Source organism: Oncorhynchus kisutch, linkage group LG9 (assembly GCF_002021735.2).
Source record: "Oncorhynchus kisutch isolate 150728-3 linkage group LG9, Okis_V2, whole genome shotgun sequence".
Classification (NCBI taxonomy): Eukaryota; Metazoa; Chordata; class Actinopteri; order Salmoniformes; family Salmonidae; genus Oncorhynchus; species Oncorhynchus kisutch.
Window position 1 is genome coordinate 45,014,101 of NC_034182.2, and position 23,444 is coordinate 45,037,544.

At 34.3% G+C, this 23,444-nt stretch overlaps 1 protein-coding gene across 1 annotated transcript in view; it reads right to left on the reverse strand.

Annotated features, from left to right (window-relative positions):
- Positions 1 to 23,444, reverse strand: part of camta2 (calmodulin binding transcription activator 2) — a 182,205-nt gene that overhangs the window by 148,998 nt on the left and 9,763 nt on the right. Inside the window, exons 2-4 of the mRNA XM_031831390.1 lie at positions 22,742 to 22,851; positions 19,712 to 19,818; positions 3,192 to 3,259 (exon numbers count right to left, since the gene is read on the reverse strand). Of these exons, the coding sequence (XP_031687250.1) occupies positions 3,192 to 3,259; positions 19,712 to 19,818; positions 22,742 to 22,778 (212 nt within the window). The 5' untranslated portion in view covers positions 22,779 to 22,851. The remainder of the gene's footprint in view (positions 1 to 3,191; positions 3,260 to 19,711; positions 19,819 to 22,741; positions 22,852 to 23,444) is intronic.

Sequence of the window (23,444 nt, forward strand, 5' to 3'; positions counted from 1 at the left end):
GAGAGAGAGAGAGAGAGAGAGGAGAGAGAGAGGAGAGAGGAGAGAGAGAGGAGAGAGAGAGAGGAGAGAGGAGAGAGAGAGGAGAGACAGAGAGAGAGAGGAGAGAGAGAGAGAGAGAGAGGAGAGAGAGGAGAGAGAGGAGAGCAGGGGGAGAGAGAGAGAGAGACAGAGAGAGGAGAGCAGGGACAACACCATCTACTGGTCAGAACCTGGTAATATCAGGGTGTAGGAAGAAACATAAATCCAACAACTTCAATGACTAATTTCTCTGAACAGGAAATAAACTAAAACATGACCAAATTCATCGGAATACATTACATAGGATGAATAACCAATACTCCAGGTAGCAGCTCCATACACTGGTCAGACACAGAGAACTGATACAAATTAGAAAAGACACCATAAGCTATGTGTGTAGTTCTAGTAATACATATATGATATACTGATATACTGTATGTAGAGAGCATATATATATACACTGCTCCAAAAAATAAAGGGAACACTAAAATACCACATCCTAGATCTGAATGAATGAAATATTCTTATTCAATATTTTATTCTTTACATAGTTGAATGTGCTGACAACAAAATCACACAAATGATCAATGGAAATCAAATGTATCAACCCATGGAGGTCTGGATTTGGAGTCACACTCAAACTTAAAATGGAAAACCATACTACAGGCAGATCCAACTTTGATGTAATGTAGTGTGTGTGGCCTCCACGTGCCTGTATGACCTCCCTACAACGCCTGGGCATGCTCCTGATGAGGTGGCGGATGGTCTCCTGAGGGATATCCTCCCAGACCTGGATTAAAGCATCTGCCAACTCCTGGACAGTCTGTGGTGGATGGAGCGAGACATGATGTCCCAGATGTGCTCAATTGGATTCAGGTCTGGGGAACGGGCGGGCCAGTCCATAGCATCAATCCCTTCCTCTTGCAGGAACTGCTGACACACTCCAGCCACATGAGGTCTAGCATTGTCTTGCATTAGGAGGAACCCAGGGCCAACCGCACCAGCATATGGTCTCACAAGGGGACTGAGGATCTCATCTCGGTACCTAATGGCAGTCAGGCTACCTCTGGCGAGCACATGGAGGCAGCAGAACGTTCTCCACGGCGTCTCCAGACTGTCATGTCTGTCACATGTGCTCAGTGTGAACCTGCTTTCATCTGTGAAGAGCACAGGGCGCCAGTGGTGAATTTGCCAATCTTGGTGTTCTCTAGCAAATGAAAAACGTCCTGCACGGTGTTGGGCTGTAAGCACAACCCCCACCTGTGGACGTCGGGCCCTCATACCACCCTCATGGAGTCTGTTTCTGACCGTTTGAGCAGACACATGCACATTTGTGGCCTGCTGAAGGTCATTTTGCAGGGCTCTGGCAGTGCTCCTCCTGCTCCTCCTTGCACAAAGGCGGAGGTAGCGGTCCTGCTGCTGGGTTGTTGCCCTCCTACTGCCTCCTCCACGTCTCCTGATGTACTGGCCTGTCTCCTGGTAGCGCCTCCATGCTCTGGACACTACGCTGACAGACACAGCAAACCTTCTTGCCACAGATCGCATTGATGTGACATCCTGGATGAGCTGCACTACCTGAGCCACTTGTGTGGGTTGTAGACTCCGTCTCATGCTACCACTAGAGTGAAAGCACCGCCAGCATTCAAAAGTGACCAAAACATCAGCCAGGAAGCATAGGAACTGAGAAGTGGTCTGGTCACCACCTGCAGAACCACTCCTTTATTGGGGGTGTCTTGCTAATTGCCTATAATTTCCACCTGTTGTCTATTCCATTTGCACAACAGCATGTGAAATGTATTGTCAATCAGTGTTGCTTCCTAAGTGGACAGTTTGATTTCACAGAAGTGTGATTGACTTGGAGTTACATTGTGTTGTTTAAGTGTTGCCTTTATTTTTTTGAGCAGTGTATATACAGTTGTGTGAAGTACTTAAGTAGTACTTTCAAGTATTTAGATGGTGGGTGAGATGTGGGTGAGTTGTGAGATGTGGGTGAGATGTGGGTAGATGGTGGGTGAGTTGTGAGATGTGGGTGAGTTGTGGGTGAGATGTGAGATGTGGGTGAGTTGTGAGATGTGGGTGAGATGTGGGTGAGATGTGGGTGAGATGTGAGATGTGGGTGAGTTGTGAGATGTGGGTGAGTTGTGAGATGTGGGTGAGATGTGGGTGAGATGTGAGGTGTGGGTGAAATGTGGATGAGATGTGGGTGAGATGAGGGTGAGTGGTGAGATGTGGGTGAGTTGTGGGTGAGATGTGGGTGAGATGTGAGATGTGGGTGAGATGTGGGTGAGATAGTGGGTGAGATGTGGGTGAGTTGTGGGTGAAATGTGGGTGAGATGTGGGTGAGATAGTGGGTGAGTTGTGAGATGTGGGTGAGATGGTGGGTGAGACATGCGATGTGGGTGAGATGTGAGATGTGGGTGAGATGGTGGGTGAGATGGTGGGTGAGATGTGAGATGGTGGGTGAGATGGTGGGTGAGATGTGAGATGGTGGGTGAGATGTGAGATGTGGGTGAGATGGTGGGTGAGTTGTGAGATGTGGGTGAGATGTGAGATGTGGGTGAGATGGTGGGTGAGATGGTGGGTGAGATGTGGGTGAGATGGTGGGTGAGATGGTGGGTGAGATGTGGGTGAGATACGGGTGAGACAGTGGATGAGATGCGAGATGGTGCGTGAGATGGTGGGTGAGATGTGGGTGAGATGGTGGGTGAGATGGTGGGTGAGATGTGGGTGAGATGGTGGGTGAGATGTGGGTGAGATGGTGGGTGAGATGGTGAGTGAGATGTGGGTGAGATGGTGGGTGAGATGTGGGTGAGATGGTGGGTGAGATGTGGGTGAGATGTGGGTGAGTTTCTCGGTGTGTGTGTGTTTCTCAGTGTGTGTGTTTCTCGGTGTGTGTGTGTGTGTTTCTCAGTGTGTGTATTTCTCAGTGTGTGTGTGTTTCTCGGTGTGTGTGTTGGTGTTTCTCAGTGTGTGTTTCTCAGTGTGTGTGTTGGTGTTTCTCAGTGTGTGTTTCTCAGTGTGTGTTTCTCAGTGTGTGTGTTGGTGTGTGTGTGTGTGTTTCTCTGTGTGTGTGTGTTTCTCTGTGTGTGTGTTGGTGTGTGTGTGTGTGTTTCTCAGTGTGTGTGTGTGTTGGTGTGTGTGTGTGTTACTCTGTGTGTGTGTTGGTGAGTTACCTGGTCTTGAGCGAGCAGGATAGCCACTCTTCATGTCTGTCAAATGTGATCAAGTAGGATGCAATCTCCTAGGAAACAACATCTGTTATAACTAATTCATAACCACTGTATCACTACCTTACTACTAGTCACTAGTCTGTAACCAGTCTCTCTATAACACGTGTGGAAATCAGCCTTTAACTTTTACTTGAAGAATAATTTGTGACAGCCTAAAACTAGTATATAACTAGTATATAATCAGCCTATAACTAGTCTATAAATCAGTCGAGTCTATAAAACCAGTCCAGTCTATAATACGTATTTAAGTATATACCAGTCTATAATAAGTCTATAACAAGTCTATAACAGTATATAACAAGTATATAACAGTCTATAACAGTCTATAACAGTCTATAACAGTCTATAACAAGTCTATAACAGTATATAACAGTCTATAACAGTCTATAACAGTCTATAACAGTCTATAACAAGTCTATAACAGTATATAACAGTCTATAACAGTCTATAACAAGTCTATAACAGTATATAACAGTCTATAACAGTCTATAACAGTCTATAACAAGTCTATAACAGTCTATAACAGTCTATAACAAGTCTATAACAAGTCTATAACAGTATATAACAGTCTATAACAGTCTATAACAAGTCTATAACAGTATATAACAGTCTATAACAGTATATAACAGTCTATAACAGTCTATAACAAGTCTATAACAAGTCTATAACAGTCTATAACAAGTGTATAACAAGTCTATAACAGTATATAACAAGTATATAACAAGTCTATAACAGTCTATAACAGTCTATAACAAGTCTATAACAAGTCTATAACAAGTGTATAACAAGTCTATAACAGTCTATAACAGTCTATAACAAGTCTATAACAGTCTATAACAGTCTATAACAGTCTATAACAAGTGTATAAAAGTCTATAACAGTATATAACAAGTCTATAACAGTCGATAACAGTATATAACAGTCGATAACAGCCTATAACTAGTCTATAAAACCAGTCCAGTCTATAATAAGTATTTAAGTCTATAACAGTCTATAACAAGTATTTAAGTCTATAACAGTCTATAACAAGTCTATAACAGTCTATAACAAGTCTATAACAGTATATAACAAGTCTATAACAGTATATAACAGTCTATAACAGTCTATAACAAGTCTATAACAGTCTATAACAAGTCTATAACAAGTATATAACAGTCTAACAAGTCTATAACAGTCTATAACAAGTCTATAACATTCTATAACAGTATATAACAGTCTATAACAAGTCTATAACAGTCTATAACAAGTATTTAAGTCTATAACAGTCTATAACAAGTCTATAACAGTCTATAACAAGTCTATAATAAGTCTACAACAGTCTATAACAGTCTATAACAGTCTATAACAGTCTATAACAAGTCTATAACAGTCTATAACAGTATATAACAGTCGATAACAGCCTATAACTAGTCTATAAAACCAGTCCAGTCTATAATAAGTATTTAAGTCTATAACAGTCTATAACAAGTATTTAAGTCTATAACAGTCTATAACAAGTCTATAACAGTCTATAACAAGTCTATAACAGTATATAACAAGTCTATAACAGAATATAACAGTATATAACAGTCTATAACAGTCTATAACAAGTCTATAACAAGTCTATAACAAGTCTATAATAAGTCTATAACAGTCTATAACAAGTCTATAACAGTCTATAACAGTCTATAACAAGTATTTAAGTCTATAACAAGTCTATAACAAGTCTATAACAGTATATAACAAGTCTATAACAGTCTATAACAGTCTAACAGTCTATAACAAGTCCATAACAGTCTAACAGTCTATAACAGTCTATAAGTCTATAACAGTCCATAACAGTCTAACAGTCTATAACAAGTCTATAACAATCTAACAGTATATAACAGTCTATAACAGTCTATAACAGTCTAACAGTCTATAACAGTCTATAACAGTCTATAACAGTCTATAACAGTCTAACAGTCTATAACAAGTCTATAACAATCTAACAGTCTATAACAGTCTATAACAAGTCTATAACATTCTATAACAGTATATAACAGTCTATAACAAGTCTATAACAGTCTATAACAAGTATTTAAGTCTATAACAGTCTATAACAAGTCTATAACAGTCTATAACAAGTCTATAATAAGTCTATAACAGTCTATAACAGTCTATAACAGTCTATAACAAGTCTATAACAGTCTATAACAGTATATAACAGTCGATAACAGCCTATAACTAGTCTATAAAACCAGTCCAGTCTATAATAAGTATTTAAGTCTATAACAGTCTATAACAAGTATTTAAGTCTATAACAGTCTATAACAAGTCTATAACAGTCTATAACAAGTCTATAACAGTATATAACAAGTCTATAACAGAATATAACAGTATATAACAGTCTATAACAGTCTATAACAAGTCTATAACAAATCTATAACAAGTCTATAATAAGTCTATAACAGTCTATAACAAGTCTATAACAGTCTATAACAGTCTATAACAGTCTATAACAAGTATTTAAGTCTATAACAAGTCTATAACAAGTCTATAACAGTATATAACAAGTCTATAACAGTCTATAACAGTCTAACAGTCTATAACAAGTCCATAACAGTCTAACAGTCTATAACAGTCTATAAGTCTATAACAGTCCATAACAGTCTAACAGTCTATAACAAGTCTATAACAATCTAACAGTATATAACAGTCTATAACAGTCTATAACAGTCTAACAGTCTATAACAGTCTATAACAGTCTATAACAGTCTATAACAGTCTAACAGTCTATAACAAGTCTATAACAATCTAACAGTCTATAACAGTCTATAACAGTCTATAACAAGTATTTAAGTCTATAACAAGTCTATAACAAGTCTATAACAGTCTATAACAGTCTAACAGTCTATAACAAGTCTATAACAGTCTAACAGTCTATAACAGTCTATAACAGTCTATAACAGTCTATAACAGTCTAACAGTCTATAACAAGTCTATAACAATCTAACAGTATATAACAGTCTATAACAGTCTATAACAAGTATTTAAGTCTATAACAAGTCTATAACAAGTCTATAACAGTCTATAACAAGTCTATAACAAGTCTATAGCAAGTCTATAACAGTCTATAACAGTCTATAACAAGTCTATAACAGTCTATAACAAGTCTATAACAGTCTATAATTAAGTATTTAAGTCTATAACAGTCTATAACAAGTCTATAACAGTATATAACAAGTCTATAACAGTATATAACAGTCTATAACAAGTGTATAACAAGTCTATAACAGTATATAACAAGTATATAACAAGTCTATAACAGTCTATAACAAGTGTATAACAAGTCTATAACAGTATATAACAAGTATATAACAAGTCTATAACAGTCTATAACAGTCTATAACAAGTCTATAACAAGTCTATAACAAGTCTATAACAAGTGTATAACAAGTCTATAACAGTCTATAACAAGTCTATAACAGTATATAACAAGTATATAACAAGTCTATAACAGTCTATAACAGTCTATAACAGCCTATAACAAGTGTATAACACGTCTATAACAGTATATAACAGTCTATAACAAGTCTATAACAGTCTATAACTGTCTATAACTGTCTATAACAGTCTATAACAAGTATTTTAGTCTATAACAGTCTATAACATGTCTATAACAGTCTATAACAGTCTGTAACAAGTATTTAAGTCTATAACAGTATATAACAAGTCTATAACAGTCTATAACAAGTCTATAACAGTCTATAATAAGTATTTAAGTCTATAACAGTCTATAACAGTCTATAACAAGTCTATAACAGTATATAACAAGTCTATAACAGTCTATAACAAGTCTATAACAGTCTATAACAAGTCTATAACAGTCTATAACAAGTCTATAACAAGTCTATAACAAGTATATAACAGTATTTAACAGGTCTATAACAGTATATAACAAGTCTATAACATTCTATAACAGTCGATAACAGTCTATAACAGTCTATAACAGTATATAACAAGTCTATAACAGTATATAACAAGTCTATAACAGTATATAACAGTCTATAACAGTCTATAACAAGTCTATAACAGTCTATAACAAGTCTATAATAAGTCTATAACAGTCTATAACAAGTCTATAACAGTCTATAACAAGTTTATAACAAGTATATAACAGTCTTTAACAAGTCTATAACAGTCTATAACAAGTCTATAACATTCTATAACAGTCTATAACAGTCTATAACAAGTATATTACAGTCTATAACAAGTATTTAAGTCTATAACAGTCTATAACAAGTCTATAACAGTCTATAACAAGTCTATAATAAGTCTATAACAGTCTATAACAAGTCTATAACAAGTCTATAACAGTCTATAACAGTATATAACAGTCGATAACAGCCTATAACTAGTCTATAAAACCAGTCCAGTCTATAATAAGTATTTAAGTCTATAACAGTCTATAACAAGTATTTAAGTCTATAACAGTCTATAACAAGTCTATAACAGTCTATAACAAGTCTATAACAGTATATAACAAGTCTATAACAGTATATAACAGTCTATAACAGTCTATAACAAGTCTATAACAGCCTATAACAAGTCTATAATAAGTCTATAACAGTCTATAACAAGTCTATAACAGTCTATAACAAGTCTATAACAAGTATATAACAGTCTTTAACAAGTCTATAACAAGTCTATAACATTCTATAACAGTATATAACAGTCTATAACAAGTCTATAACAGTCTATAACAAGTATTTAAGTCTATAACAGTCTATAACAAGTCTATAACAGTCTATAACAAGTCTATAATAAGTCTATAACAGTCTATAACAGTCTATAACAGTCTATAACAAGTCTATAACAGTCTATAACAGTATATAACAGCCTATAACTAGTCTATAAAACCAGTCCAGTCTATAATAAGTATTTAAGTCTATAACAGTCTATAACAAGTATTTAAGTCTATAACAGTCTATAACAGTCTATAACAAGTCTATAACAGTATATAACAAGTCTATAACAGAATATAACAGTATATAACAGTCTATAACAGTCTATAACAAGTCTATAACAAGTCTATAACAAGTCTATAATAAGTCTATAACAGTCTATAACAAGTCTATAACAGTCTATAACAGTCTAACAGTCTATAACAAGTCTATAACAAGTCTATAACAAGTCTATAACAAGTCTATAACAGTATATAACAAGTCTATAACAGTCTATAACAGTCTAACAGTCTATAACAAGTCTATAACAGTCTAACAGTCTATAACAGTCTATAAGTCTATAACAGTCTATAACAGTCTAACAGTCTATAACAAGTCTATAACAATCTAACAGTATATAACAGTCTATAACAGTCTATAACAGTCTAACAGTCTATAACAGTCTATAACAGTCTATAACACGTCTATAACAGTCTAACAGTCTATAACAAGTCTATAACAATCTAACAGTCTATAACAGTCTATAACAGTCTATAACAAGTATTTAAGTCTATAACAAGTCTATAACAAGTCTATAAAAAGTCTATAACAGTCTATAACAGTCTATAACAAGTATATAACAGTCTATAACAGTCTATAACAGTCTATAACAGTCTATAACAGTCTAACAGTCTATAACAAGTCTATAACAGTCTAACAGTCTATAACAGTCTATAACAGTTTATAACAGTCTAACAGTCTATAACAAGTCTATAACAATCTAACAGTATATAACAGTCTATAACAGTCTATAACAAGTATTTAAGTCTATAACAAGTCTATAACAAGTCTATAACAGTCTATAACAGTCTATAACAAGTCTATAACAAGTCTATAGCAAGTCTATAACAGTCTATAACAGTCTATAACAAGTCTATAACAGTCTATAATTAAGTATTTAAGTCTATAACAGTCTATAACAAGTCTATAACAGTATATAACAAGTCTATAACAGTATATAACAGTCTATAACAAGTGTATAACAAGTCTATAACAGTATATAACAAGTATATAACAAGTCTATAACAGTCTATAACAAGTGTATAACAAGTCTATAACAGTATATAACAAGTCTATAACAAGTCTATAACAGTCTATAACAGTCTATAACAAGTCTATAACAAGTCTATAACAAGTCTATAACAAGTGTATAACAAGTTTATAACAGTCTATAACAAGTCTATAACAGTATATAACAAGTATATAACAAGTCTATAACAGTCTATAACAGTCTATAACAGCCTATAACAAGTGTATAACATGTCTATAACAGTATATAACAGTCTATAACAAGTCTATAACAGTCTATAACTGTCTATAACAGTCTATAACAAGTATTTAAGTCTATAACAGTCTATAACATGTCTATAACAGTCTATAACAGTCTGTAACAAGTATTTAAGTCTATAACAGTATATAACAAGTCTATAACAGTCTATAACAAGTCTATAACAGTCTATAATAAGTATTTAAGTCTATAACAGTCTATAACAGTCTATAACAAGTCTATAACAGTATATAACAAGTCTATAACAGTATATAACAGTCTATAACAGTCTATAACAAGTCTATAACAGTCTATAACAAGTCTATAACAGTCTATAACAAGTCTATAACAAGTCTATAACAAGTATATAACAGTATTTAACAAGTCTATAACAGTCTATAACAAGTCTATAACATTCTATAACAGTCGATAACAGTCTATAACAGTCTATAACAGTATATAACAAGTCTATAACAGTATATAACAAGTCTATAACAGTATATAACAGTCTATAACAGTCTATAACAAGTCTATAACAGTCTATAACAAGTCTATAATAAGTCTATAACAGTCTATAACAAGTCTATAACAGTCTATAACAAGTTTATAACAAGTATATAACAGTCTTTAACAAGTCTATAACAGTCTATAACAAGTCTATAACATTCTATAACAGTCTATAACAGTCTATAACAAGTCTATTACAGTCTATAACAAGTATTTAAGTCTATAACAGTCTATAACAAGTCTATAACAGTCTATAACAAGTCTATAATTAGTCTATAACAGTCTATAACAAGTCTATAACAAGTCTATAACAGTCTATAACAGTATATAACAGTCGATAACAGCCTATAACTAGTCTATAAAACCAGTCCAGTCTATAATAAGTATTTAAGTCTATAACAGTCTATAACAAGTATTTAAGTCTATAACAGTCTATAACAAGTCTATAACAGTCTATAACAAGTCTATAACAGTATATAACAAGTCTATAACAGTATATAACAGTCTATAACAGTCTATAACAAGTCTATAACAGTCTATAACAAGTCTATAATAAGTCTATAACAGTCTATAACAAGTCTATAACAGTCTATAACAGTCTATAACAAGTATTTAAGTCTATAACAAGTCTATAACGGTATATAACAAGTCTATAACAGTCTATAACCGTCTAACAGTCTATAACAAGTCTATAACAGTCTAACAGTCTATAACAGTCTATAACAGTCTATAACAGTAAAACAGTCTATAACAAGTCTATAACAATCTAACAGTATATAACAGTCTATAACAGTCTATAACAAGTATTTAAGTCTATAACAAGTCTATAACAAGTCTATAACAAGTCTATAACAGTCTATAACAGTCTATAACAGTCTATAACAAGTCTATAACAGTCTATGACAGTCTATAACAGTCTAACAGTCTAACAGTCTATAACAAGTCTATAACAGTCTAACAGTCTATAACAGTCTATGACTGTCTATAACAGTCTATAACAGTCTATAACAGTCTATAACAAGTCTATAAAATGGCTATAGCAAGTCTATAGCAAGTCTATAGCAGTCGATACGTCTATAACAAGTCTATAACAGTCTATAACAGTCTATAACAGTCTATAACAAGTCTATAACTGTCTATAACAGTATATAACAGGCGATAACAAGTCTATAACAGTTTATAACAAGTCTATAACAGTCTATAACAAGTATTTAAGTCTATAACCGTCTATAACAAGTCTATAACAAGTCTATAGCAAGTCTATACCAGTCTATAACAGTCTATAACAAGTCTATAACAGTCTATAACAAGTCTATAACAGTCTATAATTCGGTATTTAAGTCTATAACAGTCTATAACAAGTCTATAACAGTATATAACAAGTCTATAACAGTATATAACAGTCTATAACAAGTCTATAACAGTATATAACAAGTATATAACAAGTCTATAACAGTCTATAACAAGTGTATAACAAGTCTATAACAGTATATAACAAGTATATAACAAGTCTATAACAGTCTATAACAGTCTATAACAGTCTATAACAAGTCTATAACAAGTCTATAACAAGTATAGAACAAGTGTATAACAAGTCTATAACAGTCTATAACAGTCTATAACAAGTATATAACACGTCTATTACAGTCTATAACAGTCTATAACAGTCTATAACAAGTGTATAACATGTCTATAACAGTATATAACAGTCTATAACAGTATATAACACGTCTATAACAGTCTATAACAGTATATAACAGTCGATAACAGCCTATAACTAGTCTATAAAACCAGTCCAGTCTATAATAAGTATTTAAGTCTATAACAGTCTATAACAAGTCTATAACACGTCTATAACAAGTCAATAACAGTCTATAACAGTCTATAACAGTCTATAACAGTCTATAACAAGTCTATAACAGTCTATAATAAGTATTTTAGTCTATAACAGTCTATAACAAGTATAAAACAGTCTATAACAAGTCTATAACAGTCTATAACAAGTCTATAACAGTCTATAACAAGTATTTAAGTCTATAACAGTATATAACAAGTCTATAACAGTATATAACAAGTCTATAACAGTATATAACAGTCTATAACAGTCTATAACAAGTCTATAACAGTCTATAACAGTCTATAACAAGTATTTAAGTCTATAACAAGTCTATAACAAGTCTATAACAAGTCTATAACAGTATATCACAGTCTATAACAGTCTAACAGTCTATAACAAGTCTATAACAGTCTAACAGTCTATAACAGTCTATAACAGTCTAACAGTCTATAACAGTCTATAACAAGTATTTAAGTCTATAACAGTATATAACAAGTCTATAACAGTCTATAACAGTCTATAACAGTCTATAACAAGCCTATAACAGTCTATAACAAGTCTATAACAAGTCTATAACAGTCTATAATACGTATTTAAGTCTATAACAGTCTATAACAAGTATATAACAGTCTATAACAAGTCTATAACAGTCTATAACAAGTCTATAACAGTATATAACAAGTCTATAACAGTCTATAACAGTCTATAACAGTCTATAACAGTCTATAACAGTCTATAACAAGTCTATAACGGTCTATAACAAGTCTATAATAAGTCTATAACAGTCTATAACAAGTCTATAACAGTCTATAACAAGTCTATAACAGTATATAACAAGTGTATAACAAGTCTATAACAGGTCTATAACAGTCTATAACAGTCTATAACAGTCTATAACAAGTATTTAAGTCTATAACAAGTCTATAACAAGTCTATAACAGTATATAACAAGTCTATAACAAGTCTATAACAGTCTATAACAGTCTAACAGTCTATAACAAGTCTATAACAGTATATAACAGGCGATAACAAGTCTATAACAGTTTATAACAAGTCTATAACAGTCTATAACAAGTATTTAAGTCTATAACCGTCTATAACAAGTCTATAACAAGTCTATAGCAAGTCTATACCAGTCTATAACAGTCTATAACAAGTCTATAACAGTCTATAACAAGTCTATAACAGTCTATAATTCGGTATTTAAGTCTATAACAGTCTATAACAAGTCTATAACAGTATATAACAAGTCTATAACAGTATATAACAGTCTATAACAAGTCTATAACAGTATATAACAAGTATATAACAAGTCTATAACAGTCTATAACAAGTGTATAACAAGTCTATAACAGTATATAACAAGTATATAACAAGTCTATAACAGTCTATAACAGTCTATAACAAGTCTATAACAAGTCTATAACAAGTATAGAACAAGTGTATAACAAGTCTATAACAGTCTATAACAGTCTATAACAAGTATATAACACGTCTATTACAGTCTATAACAGTCTATAACAGTCTATAACAAGTGTATAACATGTCTATAACAGTATATAACAGTCTATAACAGTATATAACACGTCTATAACAGTCTATAACAGTATATAACAGTCGATAACAGCCTATAACTAGTCTATAAAACCAGTCCAGTCTATAATAAGTATTTAAGTCTATAACAGTCTATAACAAGTCTATAACACGTCTATAACAAGTCAATAACAGTCTATAACAGTCTATAACAGTCTATAACAGTCTATAACAAGTCTATAACAGTCTATAATAAGTATTTAAGTCTATAACAGTCTATAACAAGTATAAAACAGTCTATAACAAGTCTATAACAGTCTATAACAAGTCTATAACAGTCTATAACAAGTATTTAAGTCTATAACAGTATATAACAAGTCTATAACAGTATATAACAAGTCTATAACAGTATATAACCGTCTATAACAGTCTATAACAAGTCTATAACAGTCTATAACAGTCTATAACAAGTATTTAAGTCTATAACAAGTCTATAACAAGTCTATAACAAGTCTATAACAGTATATCACAGTCTATAACAGTCTAACAGTCTATAACAAGTCTATAACAGTCTAACAGTCTATAACAGTCTATAACAGTCTAACAGTCTATAACAGTCTATAACAAGTATTTAAGTCTATAACAGTATATAACAAGTCTATAACAGTCTATAACAGTCTATAACAGTCTATAACAAGCCTATAACAGTCTATAACAAGTCTATAACAGTCTATAATACGTATTTAAGTCTATAACAGTCTATAACAAGTATATAACAGTCTATAACAAGTCTATAACAGTCTATAACAAGTCTATAACAGTATATAACAAGTCTATAACAGTATATAACAGTCTATAACAGTCTATAACAGTCTATAACAGTCTATAACAAGTCTATAACGGTCTATAACAAGTCTATAATAAGTCTATAACAGTCTATAACAAGTCTATAACAGTCTATAACAAGTCTATAACAGTATATAACAAGTCTATAACAGTCTATAACAAGTCTATAACAGTATATAACAAGTGTATAACAAGTCTATAACAGGTCTATAACAGTCTATAACAGTCTATAACAGTCTATAACAAGTATTTAAGTCTATAACAAGTCTATAACAAGTCTATAACAGTATATAACAAGTCTATAACAGTCTATAACAGTCTAACAGTCTATAACAAGTCTATAACAGTCTAACAGTCTATAACAGTCTATAACAGTCGAACAGTCTATAACAGTCTATAACAGTCTAACAGTCTATAACAAGTCTATAACAGTCTAACAGTCTATAACAGTCTATAACAGTCTATAACAAGTATTTAAGTCTATAACAAGTCTATAACAAGTCTATAACAGTCTATAACAAGTCTATAACAGTCTATAACAGTCTATAACAGTCTAACAGTCTATAACAAGTCTATAACAGTCTAACAGTCTATAACAGTATATAACAGTCGATAACAGCCTATAACTAGTCTATAAAACCAGTCCAGTCTATAATAAGTATTTAAGTCTATAACAGTCTATAACAAGTCTATAACAAGTCTATAACAAGTCTATAGCAGTCGATAAGTCTATAACAAGTCTATAACAGTCTAGAACAGTCTATAACAGTCTATAACAAGTCTATAACTGTCTATAACAGTATATAACAGGCGATAACAAGTCTATAACAGTTTATAACAAGTCTATAACAGTCTATAACAAGTATTTAAGTCTATAACCGTCTATAACAAGTCTATAACAAGTCTATAGCAAGTCTATACCAGTCTATAACAGTCTATAACAAGTCTATAACAGTCTATAACAAGTCTATAACAGTCTATAATTCGGTATTTAAGTCTATAACAGTCTATAACAAGTCTATAACAGTATATAACAGTCTATAACAAGTCTATAACAGTATATAACAAGTATATAACAAGTCTATAACAGTCTATAACAAGTGTATAACAAGTCTATAACAGTATATAACAAGTATATAACAAGTCTATAACAGTCTATAACAAGTCTATAACAAGTCTATAACAAATATAGAACAAGTGTATAACAAGTCTATAACAGTCTATAACAGTCTACAACAAGTATATAACACGTCTATTACAGTCTATAACAGTCTATAACAGTATATAACACGTCTATAACAGTCTATAACAGTATATAACAGTCGATAACAGCCTATAACTAGTCTATAAAACCAGTCCAGTCTATAATAAGTATTTAAGTCTATAACAGTCTATAACAAGTCTATAACACGTCTATAACAAGTCAATAACAGTCTATAACAGTCTATAACAGTCTATAACAAGTCTATAACAGTCTATAATAAGTATTTAAGTCTATAACAGTCTATAACAAGTATAAAACAGTCTATAACAAGTCTATAACAGTCTATAACAAGTCTATAACAGTCTATAACAAGTATTTAAGTCTATAACAGTATATAACAAGTCTATAACAGTATATAACAAGTCTATAACAGTATATAACAGTCTATAACAGTCTATAACAAGTCTATAACAGTCTATAACAGTCTATAACAAGTATTTAAGTCTATAACAAGTCTATAACAAGTCTATAACAAGTCTATAACAAGTCTATAACAGTATATCACAGTCTATAACAGTCTAACAGTCTATAACAAGTCTATAACAGTCTAACAGTCTATAACAGTCTATAACAGTCTAACAGTCTATAACAGTCTATAACAAGTATTTAAGTCTATAACAGTATATAACAAGTCTATAACAGTCTATAACAGTCTATAACAAGCCTATAACAGTCTATAACAAGTCTATAACAGTCTATAATACGTATTTAAGTCTATAACAGTCTATAACAAGTATATAACAGTCTATAACAAGTCTATAACAGTCTATAACAAGTCTATAACAGTATATAACAAGTCTATAACAGTCTATAACAGTCTATAACAGTCTATAACAGTCTATAACAGTCTATAACAGTCTATAACAAGTCTATAACAGTCTATAACAAGTCTATAATAAGTCTATAACAGTCTATAACAAGTCTATAACAGTCTATAACAAGTCTATAACAGTATATAACAAGTCTATAACAGTCTATAACAAGTCTATAACAGTATATAACAAGTGTATAACAAGTCTATAACAGGTCTATAACAGTCTATAACAGTCTATAACAGTCTATAACAAGTATTTAAGTCTATAACAAGTCTATAACAAGTCTATAACAGTATATAACAAGTCTATAACAGTCTATAACAGTCTAACAGTCTATAACAAGTCTATAACAGTCTAACAGTCTATAACAGTCTATAACAGTCGAACAGTCTATAACAGTCTATAACAGTCTATAACAGTCTAACAGTCTATAACAAGTCTATAACAGTCTATAACAAGTATTTAAGTCTATAACAAGTCTATAACAAGTCTATAACAGTCTATAACAAGTCTATAACAGTCTATAACAGTCTATAACAGTCTAACAGTCTATAACAAGTCTATAACAGTCTAACAGTCTATAACAGTATATAACAGTCGATAACAGCCTATAACTAGTCTATAAAACCAGTCCAGTCTATAATAAGTATTTAAGTCTATAACAGTCTATAACAAGTCTATAACAAGTCTATAACAAGTCTATAACAGTCTATAACACGTCTATAACAGTCTATAACAAGTCTATAACAGTCTATAACAGTCTATAACAGTATATAACAGTCTATAAAAGTCTATAACAGTATATAACAGTCTATAACAGTCTATAACAGTCTATAACAGTCTATAACAAGTATATAAGTCTATAACAAGTCTATAACAAGTCTATAACAAGTCTATAACAAGTATTTAAGTCTATAACAGTCTATAACAAGTCTATAACAAGTCTATAACAGTCTATAACAGTCTATAACAGTCGATAACAGTCGATAACAGTCGATAACAGGCGATAACAGCCTATAACTAGTCTATAAAACCAGTCCAGTCTATAATAAGTATTTAAGTCTATAACAGTCTACAACAGAATATAACAAGTCTATAACAGTCTATAACAAGTATATACCAAGTCTATAACAAGTCTATAACAAGTCTATAACAGTCTATAACTGTCTATAACTGTCTATAACAGTCTATAACAAGTATTTAAGTCTATAACAGTCTATAACAAGTCTATAAGTCTATAACAAGTCTATAACAGTCTATAACAGTCTATAACAAGTATTTAAGTCTATAACAGTATATAACAAGTCTATAACAGTCTATAACAGTTTATAACAGTCTATAACAAGTCTATAACAGTCGATAACAAGTCTATAACAGTCTATAATACGTATTTAAGTCTATAACAGTCTATAACAAGTATATAACAGTCTATAACAAGTCTATAACAGTCTATAACAGTATATAACAAGACTATAACAGTATATAACAGTCTATAACAGTCTATAACAGTCTATAACAAGTCTATAATAAGTCTATAACAAGTCTATAACAAGTCTATAACAAGTCTATAACAGTCTATAACAAGTCTATAACAGTATATAACAAGTCTATAACAGTCTATAACAAGTCTATAACAGTATATAACAAGTGTATAACAAGTCTATAACAGGTCTATAACAGTCTATAACAGTCTATAACAGTATAACAAGTATTTAAGTCTATAACAAGTCTATAACAGTCTATAACAGTCTAACAGTCTATAACAAGTCTATAACAGTCTAACAGTCTATAACAGTCTATAACAGTCTAACTGTCTATAACAGTCTATAACAGTCTATAACAGTCTATAACAAGTCTATAACAGTCTAACAGTATATAACAGTCTATAACAGTCTATAACAAGTATTTAAGTCTATAACAAGTCTATAACAAGTCTATAACAGTCTATAACAGTCTATAACAAGTCTATAACAGTCTATAAGAGTCTAACAGTCTATAACAAGTCTATAACAGTCTAACAGTCTATAACAGTCTATAACAAGTATTTAAGTCCATAACAAGCTTATAACAGTCTATAACAGTCTTCACAAGTCTATTACAAGTCTATAGCAAGTCTATAGCAAGTCTATAACAGTCTATAGCAGTCGATAAGTCTATAACAAGTCTATAACAGTCTATAACAAGTCTATAACAGTCTATAACTGTCTATAACAGTATATAACAGTCGATAACAAGTCTATAACAGTTTATAACAAGTCTATAACAGTCTATAACAAGTATTTAAGTCTATAACAGTCTATAACAAGTCTATAACAAGTCTATAGCAAGTCTATAACAGTCTATAACAAGTCTATAACAGTCTATAACAAGTCTATAACAGTCTATAATTAAGTATTTAAGTCTATAACAGTCTATAACACGTCTATAACAGTCTATAACAAGTCTATAACAGTCTATAACAAGTCTATAACAAGTCTATAACAGTCTATAACAGTCTATAACAAGTCTATAACAAGTCTATAACAGTCTATAACAAGTCTATAACCAGTTTTGTTTATAACAAGTATATAACCAGTCATAACTAGTCTACAATCAGCCTATAACTAGTCTATAAATTAGTCCAGTCTATAAAACCAGTCCAGTCTATAATACGTATTTAAGTCTATAACAGTCTATAACAGTCTATAACAAGTCTATAACCAGTCTAGTCTATAACCAGGCTATAACCAGTCAATAAGTACTCTATAACGAGTCTATAACCAGTCAATAAGTACTCTATAACTAGTCTATAACCAGTCTAGTCTATAAAACGACTATAACATTATATAACCAGGCTATAACCAGTCTATAACCAGGGTATAACCAGTCAATAAGTACTCTATAACTAGTCTATAACCACCATGCTTCTACACCTGCATTTCTTGCTCTTTGGGGTTTTATGCTTGGTTTCTGTACAGCACTTTGATATATCAGCTGATGTAAGAAGGGCTTTATTTGATCGATTGGTTGTAGACTGGTTATCAATCTAAAGGTAGTCTACAGACTATAACTAGTCCATACCTAGTCTATAATGAGTCTGCAGGGCAGTTTATAACCTGTCTAGTTCATAACTGGTCTACAACCAGTCTACAACCAGTCTATAACAAGTCTATAACCAGTCTAGTACAGAATTATATAACTACTCTATAAATCAGTCTATAACTCGGCTATAATCAGCCTATAACTAGTCTAGTCTATAACAAGTTTATAACAGTCTATAACCAGTATGGTCTATAACTAGTCCATAACCAGAATATAACTAGTCTATAACCAGAATATAACTAGTCTATAACCAGAATATAACTAGTCTATAACCAGAATATAACTAGTCCATAACAAGAATATAACTAGTCTATAACCAGTCTAGTCTATAACTAGTTCTTCACTCTACCTCGTTGGTGTTCCATCGTAGTCTCTCCTTGGGTAGGGAGGTGGTTTGAGGGAGACGCTCCAACAACTTGTTAGGCAGAAACACCTTCATCTGGCCTCGACTGTTCTCTACATACACCCAGAGAGACACACACACACACAAACACACAGAGACACACACACACACACACACACACGCAGAGATACACACACACACACACACAGACACACACACACACACAGAGACACACACACACACACACACACACAGAGACACACACAAAGGTTGTTAGGTGAAGGAGTTGGTAGGGTGAGAGAATAGGTGAGAAAATGGAGAGATGGATGGAGAGACAGAGAGATGGAGAAATGGAGAGATGGATGGAGAGACGGATGGAGAGACAGAAAAATATGGAGAGATGGAGAGATAGACAGATGGAGAGTTGGATGGATGGATGGATGGATGGATGGATGGAGAGTTAGATGGAGAGTTGGATGGATGGAGAGTTGGATAGATGGAGAGTTGGATGGATGGAGAGTTAGATGGAGAGTTGGATGGATGGAGAGTTGGATGGATGGATGGATGGATGGATGGATGGATGGATCGATGGATGGATGGATGGATGGATGGATGGAGAGTTGGATGGATGGATGGATGGATGGATGGATGGATGGATGGATGGATGGAGAGTTGGATGGATGGAGAGTTGGATGGATGGAGAGTTGGATGGATGGAGAGTTGGATGGAGAGTTGGATAGATGGAGAGTTGGATAGATGGAGAGTTGGATGGATGGAGAGTTGGATGGATGGAGAGATGGATGGAGAGTTGGATGGATGGAGAGTTAGATGGAGAGTTGGATGGATGGAGAGTTGGATAGATGGATGGATGGATGGATGGATGGATGGGAGAGTTGGATGGATGGAGAGTTGGATGGATGGAGAGTTAGATGGAGAGTTGGATGGATGGAGAGTTGGATAGATGGAGAGTTGGATGGAGAGTTGGATGGATGGAGAGTTGGATGGATGGAGAGATGGAGAAATGGCTGGAGAGACGGAGAAATGGCTGGAGAGACGGCGAAATGGCTGGAGAGACGAGGAAATGGCTGGAGAGACGGAGAAATGGCTGGAGAGACGGAGAGATGAACAGAGAAACGGAGAGATGAAGAGATGGATGGAGAGTTGGAGAGACAGAAAAATATGGAGAGACGGAGAGACTGATGGAGAGATGGAGAGAAACGGATGGAGAGTTGGATGGATGGATGGATGGATAGTTGGATGGATGGATGGAGAGTTGGATGGATGGATGGAGAGATGGATGGATGGAGAGTTAGATGGAGAGTTGGATGGATGGAGAGTTGGATGGATGGAGAGTTGGATGGATGGAGAGATAGATGGAGAGTTGGATGGATGGAGAGTTGGATAGATGGAGAGTTGGATGGATGGAGAGATGGAGATACAGATGGAGAGTTGGATTGATGGAGAGAAGGATAGACGGATGGAGATATGGATGGATGGAGAGAAGGATAGATGGATGGAGATATGGATGGAGAGAGATGGAGAGATGGAGACGGAGAGAGAGATGGATGGATGGATGGAGAGATGGAGAGATGGAGAGAAACGGATGGAGAGTTGGATGGAGATATGGAGAGATAGACGGATGGAGAGTTGGATAAATGGATGGATGGATGGAGAGATGGAGAGACAGATGGAGAGATGGATGGATGGAGAGAAGTATAGATGGATGGAGATATGGATGGATGGAGAGAAGGATAGATGGATGGAGATATGGATGGAGAGAGATGGAGACGGAGAGAGAGATGGATGGATGGAGAGATGGATGGAGAGATAGAGAGACGGATGGATGGATGGATGGATGGATGGATGGATGGAGAGATGGAGAGAAACGGATGGAGAGTTGGATGGATGGATGGAGAGTTGGATGGATGGAGAGATGGAGAGACAGATGGAGAGACAGATGGAGAGATGGATGGATGGAGAGAAGGATAGATGGATGGAGATATGGATGGAGAGAGATGGAGACGGATGGAGAGATGGAGAGAGAGATGGATGGATGGAGAGATGGAGAGAGAGATGGAGAGAGAGATGGATGGATGGAGAGATGGATGGAGAGATAGAGAGACGGATGGATGGATGGATGGAGAGATGGATGGAGAGTTTGATGGATGACTGAGAGATGGATGAATGGATGGAGAGTTAGATGGAGAGTTGGATGGATGGAGAGTTAGATGGAGAGTTGGATGGATGGAGAGTTGGATGGATGGAGAGTTGGATGGATGGAGAGATAGATGGATGGATGGATGGAGAGTTGGATGAATGGATGGAGAGTTGGATGGATGGAGAGATGGATGGATGGAGAGATGGATGGATGGAGAGATGGATGGAGAGTTGGATGGATAGATGGAGAGATGGATGGAGAGTTGGATGGATGGAGAGACGGATGGATGGATGGAGAGACGGATGGATGGATGGAGAGACGGATGGAGAGAGAGGTGGAGAGAGGTGGAGAGATGGATGGAGAGAGAGATGGAGACGGATGGAGAGGTAGAGAGAGAGATGGAGACGGAAGGAGAGATGGATGGAGAGAGAGGTGGAGAGAGAGGTGGAGAGATGGATGGAGAGAGAGATGGAGACGGATGGAGAGAGAGGTAGAGAGAGAGATGGAGACGGATGGAGAGATGGATGGAGAGACGTATGGATGGATGGAGAGATGGATGGAGAGACGTATGGATGGATGGAGAGATGGATGGAGAGATGTATGGATGGATGGAGAGATGGATGGAGAGACAGATAGATGGAGAGACGGATGGATGGAGAGATGGATGGAGAGATGGAGACAGATGGAGACGGATGGAGAGATGGATGGAGAGAGATGGAGATGGATGGAGAGACAGAGACGGATGGAGAGATGGATGGAGAGACGGATGGAGAGACTGAGAGACGGATGGAGAGATGGAGAGACGGATAAATACACAGACAGACAGACAGATGTTTTGTGATGGTGTGACATCATCCATGTGCGACAGACAGACTCACCTGACTCTTTTGTGCTCTCTCTCTCCTTATTGTTCATGATGACTAGACGACTCACTCCAACCAGCGGCACTACACACAACTCACACACCACAAAGGTCCACACTGCGATACTACACACACACACACACAGGAAATCAATACAAATAATATATCAATAAGTAGAAGAGGAACAGATTGGATCAAAGAACACACACCTGGTACACACACACCTGGTACACACACACCTGGTACACACACACCCGGTACACACACACCTGGTACACACACACACACACACACACACACACCTGGTACACACACACCTGGTACACACACACCTGGTACACACACACCCGGTACACACACACCCGGTACACACACACACACACCTAATACACACACCTGGCACACACACACCTGGTACACACACACCTGGTACACACACACACACCTAATACACACACCTGGTACACACACACCTGGTACACACACACCTGGTACACACACACCTGGTACACACACACCTAATACACACACCTGGTACACACACACCTGGTACACACACACCTGGTACACACACACCCGGTACACACACACCTGGTACACACACACACACCTAATACACACACCTGGTACACACACACACACACATACACACCTAATACACACACCTGGTACACACACACCTGGTACACACACACACACACACACCTAATACACACAC